Genomic DNA, 10,873 nt, shown 5'->3' with positions numbered 1-10,873 from the left:
ATGTTGTATCGAAGAAAATATAAATATGAGTAAGAGTAATATAAGGTGGTCTTGCACCACTATCATAAGTGATGAAGGTATTGGGTTTATGTAACGGATTGTCAAGCTGGACCCAGTACCAGTAGTCAACCTTGACCAACTTGCCAGTGTATGTTACTGAATCGATAAAATCACTGCGTAATTTTTTGATTATTATCATATTAGATTCTTTGTGTAATCAAAGCGGTTGCGTGTTGCTTTCAATTTATTTAGAATTTTTTCCGGGTTTTTATGCAATTGATCTATATACTTTATACTGATTTTTATAAAATTTAATTGATAAAATTTTAAATAGTTAAATTAAAAATACTCAGAATTTTAGAAGAATTTATTAATTATGTTAATTACTTCATTTATTTGGAAACAATATATTCAGTTATTAAATAAAACTTATTCTTGTAACTTTTAGTATCATTTTTTTTACAAATAAGTATATTTGTTCTTAATTTGAAACAAATTTTTTGCTATTGTAATTAGAATTTTTTCTGCTCAAAATATATTTATGCAATATGTAATTACGGTTTCGAGATTGATAATAATCAGTTGATATAACAAGGTACTTGAGTTGAATTTTATTGGTAATACGAATCGATCGAGGTATTTTTTGAGTTCCATTACATCGGCACTGAAAATTGCGCAATTAAGGGTACCGCTTCCTTTTCAAGCTGCACAAATCGGTTGGGCGTGTATACCAAATTTAAAGTATTTTTTACATGCGTGCTGGAATAATTGTGAATAGGATTTTTTTATAAGTATCTTTATTCTTTAATTGGCTCATGTGCAGAGATTGGAATTTTTTGAAAAAAATTATAACCTTTTTTTCGAGAAATATTCGTATTTTTTTTAGTTATTTGAAAAATTTATAAGTCTATTACAAAAAATTTGAGTGATTTTCAACCAACGCCTCTGATATTTCTTTTAGACGTATGTTAGAATAACATAGAAATTCGTGTGAATCGTATTTTACATTTTACTCTCGGTTTATGTTAATTTTGACATAAACTTGTTACCGTTTACAAAGATAGAAAAACACTGAAGCGTTTAAATGTACGCTTACAATTTCCGCCGTAAGGTACTTGGTTATTTTTTCTAGTAATAGACGGCGTATTTTAATTTTTATTTAAATATTTATTGGAATTTAATTAATTATAACAATCAATCTGCAATCATTGGGTGATTGTCGAGAATTGTAAATTATTTATCAAATAAAACGGCACAAAAATTCAGGTCGAAATTTTTCTAATGATATCAAAACTAATTACAATAATTCTTTAAAAAAATGTATTATATAAATGAAATGAGCTTAAAAAAATTAGAAAAATGGTTGACCCTAAAGGCCACCCCTGCAACTTCCCGCTAATTTCATATTTAAGCGCTCAACAATTGCACTTACTAAGTTTTTGAGCTCTTCGAACTCAAAAATATAATTTTCGTATCAGTTTAAGCTCTCAAAGCTCAAAAATCTGGTAAAAGTTTAATAAAACACTATTTATTAAATTTTCAAACCGCAATAACGTGTGAATGAATAAACCAATTTTCACGCGGTTGGTGGCATTCGACGCAGCTTCTCAGGCCTTATGAAGAATTTTTAAGTTTCAAACGATCCAAGTAGGAATTTCGATATAATTCCGAAAAAAAAATGTTTTTTGGTTTTTTTTTGACAACGATAATTCACGAACGAATCAACCGATTTTGACCGGGCTGGCGGCGATCAACGTGGTTTTTTAAGTAAAGAGCTGATTAGTTGTTGGAATTGGTCCGTAGAGCCGTTTAAAAGTTATTCCAAAAAAAATCACATTTGAAAAAAATTATTTTTGTAGTTTTTTTGAGATTTCTCAAAATCTACCGGTTTGAATCGGTCCAAATTGTATTCAAAATTCAAGTTTGGTCAAGCCCATTCGAATGGCACTAACCGCGATAAAATCGGTCGAGCCGTTTAAAAGTTATGAGAGGTTTACACACACACACACACAGACACATACGTACGGACATCATCGCGGAAACATTCGGGGAAGCTTCCTGGGACCTCAAAACGTCAACATCCGTTGAAGATTTTCGAAAAACGGGGTGAAACCAATAACTTACCAACTTTTAAAAATTTTCAATTTTCTTAGCGGGAAGTTAATAGTATATTTCTTACCTAGGGCAGGAAAATAAGAAATGTCTCAGATTACATGTAATTGTTGACCGAGGCGAAGCCTCGGTCAACAATTACATGTAATCTGAGACATTTCTTATTTTCCTGCCCTAGATAAGAAATATACTATTTGACAAAAATTTTACATGGACGTCCTGATGTCGCCCCATTTTGGATGTACCAACGATTACTCTCGAAAAAATTGGTATCAGGCGTCTTGATCCCTCGACAAAATATCCCCGACAAAATATCCCTATGACAAAAAAAACCCTGACAAGTTATTCTTCGAATTCGTAATAGTATTCGAAAATTTAAATAAAAAAAAAATTATTAAAGCGCACAATGATAAAAGTGTGTTAGCCTATTACTGAGTAAACACACACAAAAATCATATTAAAAGGGCGCAACACTATTACCCGCGTTTGTGTTGGCCTATTACTGAGTAAACACACACAAAAACAAATTTGAATGAAATTTTTCGAAAAAATTTTTTTTTCTATAACTTGTATTAATTGCTTTTGATTATTTATCGACTTTCTCTTATTCAAATTGTGATTTATTTTGTATTAAGTATTGTATTAGTCATTAAATGATATTACATAATTACTATTATCTCTAGTGTTGTAAGTGTTCTCACTTTATATGTCGATACAAAGGATAAAATTGTTTAAATAAATTAATTATTTAATTTTTAATTTTTTATGGTTTATCGTTTTATTTAAAAACTCCGGCTATATTATTTAGGATTAATTGTTGGGGATTCTCTGTCATGCTGGGGATATTTTGTCCGGGATATTTTGTCGGAGGATCCTAAATTTGTTCTCTTTCACAATTTTATATATTTCTTAATAATGATCCTTTTTTTATGTCCAGTTTTTGGAAGAGTTTTTAATAGTTTGTTGATTCTATAAATTTGTGTCCGTGGCATTACTCATTGAAATGTTATTTTAAACTTCATTTCAAAGGTACCTTTCGTCATTGTAAACAGTCTTATAATCACCACAGGTTGCTAATTGTAGATATTGATTGGATTAGCAACCTTATCGGTTTAAATTTTATTGACTTTGACAACTCAAGGTTCGAAGATGTTGGAAATTTCAACGGCATTGGGAACAATAGAGAAATTAAAATTTTGAAATATATAAAATAGAAAAAAAAAAAAAAATTGAAAAAATCAAAATTAAAAATAAATTTAATTTCCAGAAAAAAATTTTTTTGATCAGTAAACAAAAATTTTTATTTAATAATCTAAATTTAAGAAGAAAACTTAAATTAGAAACAAAGATTTTCGGATAACGTCGAATTTCGTAAAAAAAAATTTCTTTTGATGAACTTAAAAAAATTTTTGAAATGCGAATTATTGATGTACGCATTTTATAATTTTCAATCGAATTAAAACTATGTTTTTGTTTTTATTTAAAAAATTAAATAAAAGATTTACTCCAAGGAGTGGTCTACTAACAATATAATTTAAATCCGTTGCGGATTGAATTTCACTCCCGGAGGGAGTAAATCAATTGAAAATAATCCACTCCGCATTCACTCCAGAAATTTTTTACTTTATAAATTTTATATTTTTTTGCTTTTTAATTATTATTTTTATTGTTGTTAATTTAATAGTGATAAAGCATCCGACGAAAACAACAAAAAGAAAGACAGATGCATTAATTGATGATCCAATATTCCTATAAATGCATTTTTAACTTATTATCATGATTGTTTTTTTCGATTAAAAATATAGTTACTACTTTTTCATATAATTTTTTTATTTTTTCAATTAAAAATAATATTCTACAAAAAAATATCTAGGATTTTAATAAAAAAGTTAGATGGACATTTGAATTTCCAAAATTTTATTGAGCTACATTAATTTTTTTTTTCCATTTTTTAGATTTAGTTCAAGAATTTCCAAAATATTTACATTGTGATTAAAAAAACAAAACAATAATTACGTTCACAATTTTTTTATTGATAATTGGAAATTCTGAACAATTACACATAATGATTGCAGACTAGTAGTTATAAAGATTAATTAGATAAAATCAGTTGAAAAGGTCATTTCTTTCACGCATTTTGACACCGAAATTGTTGATAAGCTTGATAATTTCTACGGCGCTGGGAGCAATGTTTTTGTAGGATTCTGCGGAATCAGCGATATCCCTGAAAAATCTGAGCATGAATTTAACAAATTTACCGGACTCCAGGTAGGCTATGATGTCACTACCAGCTAAAGTGGCTTCGTTGATGGTTTCTTGGGTGAACATTGTATCCTTGAAAGTGTAGATGATTTTGATCGCTTCAGTCAGGGCATCTGGTATTTTGTCTATGGTTGCATTTTCAAAAGTCCTAACGAATGATTGGATCTCAATTTTCATTGCGTAGAAAATTTGTTCAACTTGTTGGACTGAGGCTGAATTGACCGTTTGAGGAGCAGTTAATGCCTGTAGTGAGAAAAATATTAAAAATAATACTAATGTTGTTAAAAATTTTATTTTATAAAAAGACAAATTTAATTTAAATAAAGAGAAATTTTCTTTTCAAGATAATTATTTAGTAACACTCCAATCATTCTTTCCGATAAGTTATCATTCATAAATCACTGTAATTACTATGTAATGATAGATAAATAGATAAAGAATTTTATATGAACTTAGAGCTTAAGCTTCTACAAAAACAATCATCATAATAATGCTTGACAAATGCTAAAGGAGCGTAGAATATTATTTTGCCAATATTTGCAAGCATATAATAAGCTTAAAAGTGATAATAAATTTTAGAAGCTAAAAAGGCGTATATATCAAACTTTACACCCGTTTTGACTTTAGAAACTTCAAAATTTAGTGATCTAAAGCCAAAAAGGTCTAGAAAATTTTTTGCCAACTTTTGCAAGCATATTCTAAGCTTAAAACTGAGAAAAAAATTTTCTTAAGCCAAAAGGAAGTAAGACTAAAAATGTACGCTCGTTTTGGTTTATGAATTTTACAATTTAGTGATCTAAAGCCAAAAGCACGTAGAAATTTTTAGGGATCCAATTGTCTTACTAATTAATTATGTGCCTTTGTCTCTCTAATTGATTTTCATACCCTGAGTATTATTTTTATCTACCTTTATTTTTAAACCTTTGGTAATAAACACATCTATTTTTTTTCCGCTCTTTTGGCTTTAAGAAAATTTATCTTAAAGCCAAATTAGCGTATAGAGATCCGCTTTTTTGGCTTTAGTAATTCAAATGAATTTTTAATATCGATTTAGACGTTTTGAACAATTTTGATTTTAATGGCAATAAAAATTTTTTGTATACTTTCCTTTGACACAAAACTAATAAACCCTTATGGCATTTGTCACGCAGTATATTACTGATAAAAAAATATTTTTTTTTAAATTCGAATTTTTTCTAAAAATTAAAGTAGTTATTTCAAAAGAGCTCAAATTTTGACAAAATTAGTTCTTGCAATATTGTATGTCAACTCTCCAAAAAAATATTTTATTTACACCCTTTTATTATATAATTATTCGAAACTTACCTGACTAGCCAAGCCAACAATAACAAAACCAAATAATAAAGTATTCATTTTAACGATATATAATGTTTTCAAGTGCTTGCTTCGAAGGAACTGATCTTTTCACCTTACACTGTCATTATATATTGTATCAATCCTGATAAGTATTGACTAATACTTCCATAAATTCCATGTATTTATTTTATATCCCCATTAATGCTGACGTATTTTATTTTTCTAGTTTCTACAACGGAAAAAAACAAAAATTATGAACAAAGAATGGGGCAACTGAATTTAAAGATTATTTTTTTTTAGCTCTAAACACTTAAAGGACGTATTAAAGCTTTTCTATTTTACAATTGTTGCTGCAAGTGTTGAAATTGTTAATTCGATTTAAAATTATCTACAAAAATTACTTTTGTGTGAGTTAATGTGACTCACGCGTACGTTAATTGATTTTTTTTTCTAATTACATTTGTTAGATTAATGATAACAATTTATACCAAAAAAAAATATTCTATTACTAATATTATGTAGTTAATAATTATGGTAAAATTCATAAAATTTAATTGTAGGAAATGTCCCGGGTCAAAAAATTTAGTCCAATTTCAGATCATTTCTAATGTTATAATAAAATTATTTTCTATTGTTTCAAGACCAAAATCAGACTTTTTTTTGTCGCAATCATTTAACTGGTTTTGATCGCGTCAAGGTCAAAAACAGACCAAAACGTTGCATAATTTTGAGTCAGTTTTTGATCGCCTGTAGATCAAAAACAGACCTTTTACGAATTAGATAGTAATAATAATAATAAAAATAATAATAATAATAATAATATATTTATTTATTTATTTATTTATTATTATTTTATTCATGTCCTCAAAGATCCTCTACAGGGCACAGCTTTTCATTCTCTGAAATTGAAATAGTGATTATTCGCTATTTCGTAGTGCAATGTATATCAAGCGGTATTCTTCGCACTAACAAATAGTGAATACCGCTTCAAATACAGATCATTTAGCTTAAAATCAGTTTCAATTTTTCGACCCGGGTTATAAATTTTTCATGTTAAAATAATTTTTTGTCACTTTGTGAAGATTACCAAGTATTGTGATTATCAAAATACTTTTTTCTCAGTGCATACACACATACAGACACCGTGACAACCTCGCGGGGATAGTCAGGGAAGCTTCCTGTAACCTTCAAACGTCGAGATCTGATGAAAACTCGATTTTTGCAAAACGGGGTGAAAACAATAACTTCCCGATTTTCTTAGCGGGAAGTTAAAAATAAAAATAATCAATTAACCTAAATATTTATCACAATAATAAGTAATAAAATAATTATCAAGTATATAAATAAAAAGAAAAAGAGTACATTATATTATAGCTGTTCGTAGAATTTTCTCTTAACCGGAAATGGCTGACTAGACGTGATTGTGCCTTATTAGGAATGCTGGATACGATGAAAACCTCAACTCGCGATTGTTTGTTACCAAGAGATGATACTTTGCTCTTTTTATACTTGATATAACTAGCAATGTGCAGCACACATACAGTTATGAGCCCAGTTACTGTACATCAGACATCAGTACACTGAGAGATCTGCACGAGTACCAATTAGGGGCAGAAACCTGAAGAGAACTTGTTTTTAACGAACTCTTCAATTCTATCTTCTTCTTACTCATAACTTATAGATTATAGACTATAGACAGGAGACACCTGATCTATCTGACCAATCGGGTCATCGACTCGGTAAAAACTCATTAGCAATTAATTATCTATTATCCGATAAAAAGATAACAGCCGATCTTTCTTTATTATTTTTACAAACTTATTTTTTATTAATCTGCTTCTTTATTATAAATATATTTATATTTATACTGTTTTATTTTTTGATTTCAGTTGTCACTCAAATGAGAGACTATTCCTCAGGGATTTTGTTGTTTGCTCGGCTGGAACGAGCGGCGGCAGGCTTGCACGGTGGCTCCAGCCTGACAGTTTTGTGGATCCATCGAAATGTGAAGCGATTTATGCCAAGGAAGATATGAAATGTGGTTGGCCTGCAATTGTTACTATTCTCACGAGAGATCAGTATGGAGAAGTTGTTCATGTACCTGGCTTAAAGGTTAATATCATACTTACTAATACTATACAGCTATTGGTAATAATTTAAATTTATACACAGGAAAAAAAATTATTAACTTATAATTAATTTTTTAAGTTAATAATTTTTTTATTAAGAAATTATTAATAATTAAAAAAAATTTCATCTTCTTAATTTGAGCAGAAAAATTCTTAAACTAATATAATTACTGTTTTTAAATTTTATTTCATTCAAAAATTTTTCTCTTGATTCAAGTTAATTTTTTTTCAGTACAAGCCTTCAATATTTTATTTACTACATACTTTACCTCTTAAACTTTTGCCTATAAATCATGTTTTGATATTGATATTATTTCTTCAGCTTGTTGATGAAGCTTGATACGAGTTTGGTTTTAGAACTTTGAGTATCGATATCCGTAACTTTAAACTTTACTGGAATATTTAATTTATATTGTTATTATGGCCTGATTTTTGAATTTTATTTACTTTAAAATTCAGAACAAATCAAATTTTTTATTTATGATGGTAAAAATAAAAAAATAATTGTCGGAAATTAAGACTAAAGCTCATTTCATGACTTTTAATATTAAAAATTTTATTTAAATATTATTAAATTTTATTAATATATATTTTAATATTTTAATATAAAAATTTTTGAAATGAGTATTAAATAATTTTCTATCAGTTTTTAATTTTATTATCACTTTTTACATGATTTACACTTTTCATTTATTATTCCGGAAACTTAATGAATAATTAGATGATCCTTCAACCATAACTTATCAGTTTTGATAACTAATTGCAGACTTGCAATTTCTGTATCTTCACGCTCTCCAGTTTCAGTTTCATTGTTATAATTTATAATGAAACTTGCGAGTCTGCACTGGCTATTTACAAATCCAGGCTTGCAGTTTCTTTGTTTAAATAAAAAATAGTTCAAATTTTTACCAACCCCTCAGCTTCCGGTGATAAAAAATTATCCGAACAAAAATTCGAAAAACCAGTTTTTTAAATTAATAATATACTTTTAATATTTATTAAATATTGTTATTTACTTTAATAAATTTTAATATTTATTTATTTTAATAAATAAACATAAAAAGGAAATTCTCAATAAAAAATAGAATAAATTTTCTCATTTATAGAGCAATTATTTTATTGATTATTCAGGTTGATTAAAAACCTCCAGTGAGACACTTCCCGAGGGATCAATTATATTTAATTACTAGCACTTCATACCTTATTGGCTCGCAAATTAATAACTAATTGAAAGTAATTAAATAAAATAAATATATTATATCCATTTTAGATTGAAGTGAAAGCTGTTCCAATAGATAAAAAAGACATAACTGATGCGGACCAGGGGAGAAAAATTCGTCGTATTTCTCAACCTGACCCCATGACATTCGGAGGGCACCCACAGCCCTCATTAGATATACCCTACGAAGTAACTGTTAATAATAAAATGTGTTTTTACGCGATAACAATAATGAAGGCCTACCAAAATTACTCGTTCGAAGAACTGAGGTTTATGTCACCCGCAGTTAAACGCTCGAGTGAGAGCATGCTAGTCAGACCTAATGGTGATGGCAGTTACAGCGCAACGTGGACACCTTCCTCGGTTGGCTGGTACTCGCTTATGATCACCATTGATGGATATAATATGGAAAATGTAAGATTAACAGATCAATTATAAAGATCAGTCACAATAAAATATAATCATATTTTTCTTAGTATTTACAATATTTCCTAGTATTTAAGAAATATTTCTTAAATACTAAGAAATATTTTTTTTTGCCCTCCGGGCGGAAAGTGGCAACTTTCGTCCCGCTGCGCTAAACAAAGTTGCCGCTTTCCGCCTTCGTCGGACAAAAAAATAGTATACACTCCACGGGAAGTAAATAAGAAAGCCTCAGATCACATGTTTGTTGACCTCGGCTTCGCCTCGGACAACAATTACATGTGATCTGAGACATTTCTTACTTTACTTCCCTAGGTGTGTAATATACTATTTCTCCCCTCCGGGCGGAAAGCGTCAATTTTCCGCCCGCTGCGCTAAATGAAAATGCCGCTTTCCGCCTCCGTCGAGGAGAAAAATAGTATTCTCACCACGGGCAGGAAATAAGAAATGTCTCAGATCACATGTTTGTTGACCGAGGCGAAGCCGAGGGCATTATGGCGCTATCAAATTCATTATTGAAAAAATAAATATTTTTAAAATATAAATAATCCTGTGAAGCGGGAAAGAATAGGAGTTACGGTAATTATTACGTGAAGCGTTCCACATTCACCTAACAGGATATTGGTCGGAAAGGATTGAGAAAGGAATGTGGAGAGGATCATCTTAATGTGAGTTTATAGAATATGCGAGAAAAAATTATTAGATAGCTCGGACTGGGATTCGAACCCAGAACCTTCCGAAGACACGTCGGCTACTCTACCATTTGAGCTATCCGGTCTATATTAAATTTCCTTTCGCTTATTCTATATACATTAAGCCACACCGTCCATCTTACATGTAATCTGAGACATTTCTTATTTTCCTGCCCTAGGTAAGAAAAATACTATTGAATTCTAAGAAATGATGTTTAAAAAATGATTTTTTAAATACAAAGAAATCTTCTTAAAAGCTAAGAAATCTTTCTATCAGTGAATAACTGTTTAATAATTGAAATTTTTTATAGAGTTATAAAGTAGAAATAAAAGAACCACCTCAGGGAATGCATCCACCCTCACAGAGTATTGTTAAGAAACCTCAACATCAACCAAGTAGACTTAGAAAATTTGTTATGAAAAATAGCGCAGGATTGAGAATAAGAGCACATCCGTCCTTGCAAAGCGAACAAATTGGGATTATATCTATCAACGATACTATTACATTTATAGAAGAGGTATTATTATTAATACTTTAATAACTATATTAGTATTAATAGATTGTGTTTTCATAAATAGAAAAAAAATTTACTTTAATCAAGTAAATAATTTAAAAAAATTTCATTTTCTTACTTTGAATAAAAAAATTCTTAAACTAAGAAATTTTTCTTGATTCAAGTTTTTTTTTTTTTATTGTAAAGTTGTAAATTTTTTATTAA

At 29.0% G+C, this 10,873-nt stretch overlaps 2 protein-coding genes across 5 annotated transcripts in view; one reads left to right on the top strand and one right to left on the bottom strand.

Annotated features, from left to right (window-relative positions):
- Nucleotides 1–10,873, top strand: part of LOC123266981 (E3 ubiquitin-protein ligase MYCBP2) — a 226,078-nt gene that overhangs the window by 199,643 nt on the left and 15,562 nt on the right. For all 4 annotated transcript variants that reach the window (XM_044731436.1, XM_044731438.1, XM_044731437.1 and 1 more), the window contains exons 12-14: nt 7,581–7,803; nt 9,091–9,453; nt 10,466–10,672. In XM_044731436.1, coding sequence (XP_044587371.1) covers nt 7,581–7,803; nt 9,091–9,453; nt 10,466–10,672 — 793 coding nt within the window. The remainder of the gene's footprint in view (nt 1–7,580; nt 7,804–9,090; nt 9,454–10,465; nt 10,673–10,873) is intronic.
- Nucleotides 4,129–5,864, bottom strand: LOC123266988. The gene is made up of 2 exons (XM_044731452.1): nt 5,701–5,864; nt 4,129–4,617 (listed from the first exon to the last, which is right to left on the bottom strand). The coding sequence occupies exons 1-2, from the start codon at nt 5,746–5,748 to the stop codon at nt 4,219–4,221; spliced, it is 447 nt and encodes a 148-aa protein (XP_044587387.1). The 5' UTR covers nt 5,749–5,864; the 3' UTR covers nt 4,129–4,218.

The sequence above is a fragment of the Cotesia glomerata genome, linkage group LG6 (genome assembly GCF_020080835.1).
Source record: "Cotesia glomerata isolate CgM1 linkage group LG6, MPM_Cglom_v2.3, whole genome shotgun sequence".
Lineage (NCBI taxonomy): Eukaryota > Metazoa > Arthropoda > Insecta > Hymenoptera > Braconidae > Cotesia > Cotesia glomerata.
The sequence above is the reverse complement of the archived record's forward strand: the minus strand, read 5'-3'. Positions and strand labels throughout refer to the sequence as shown.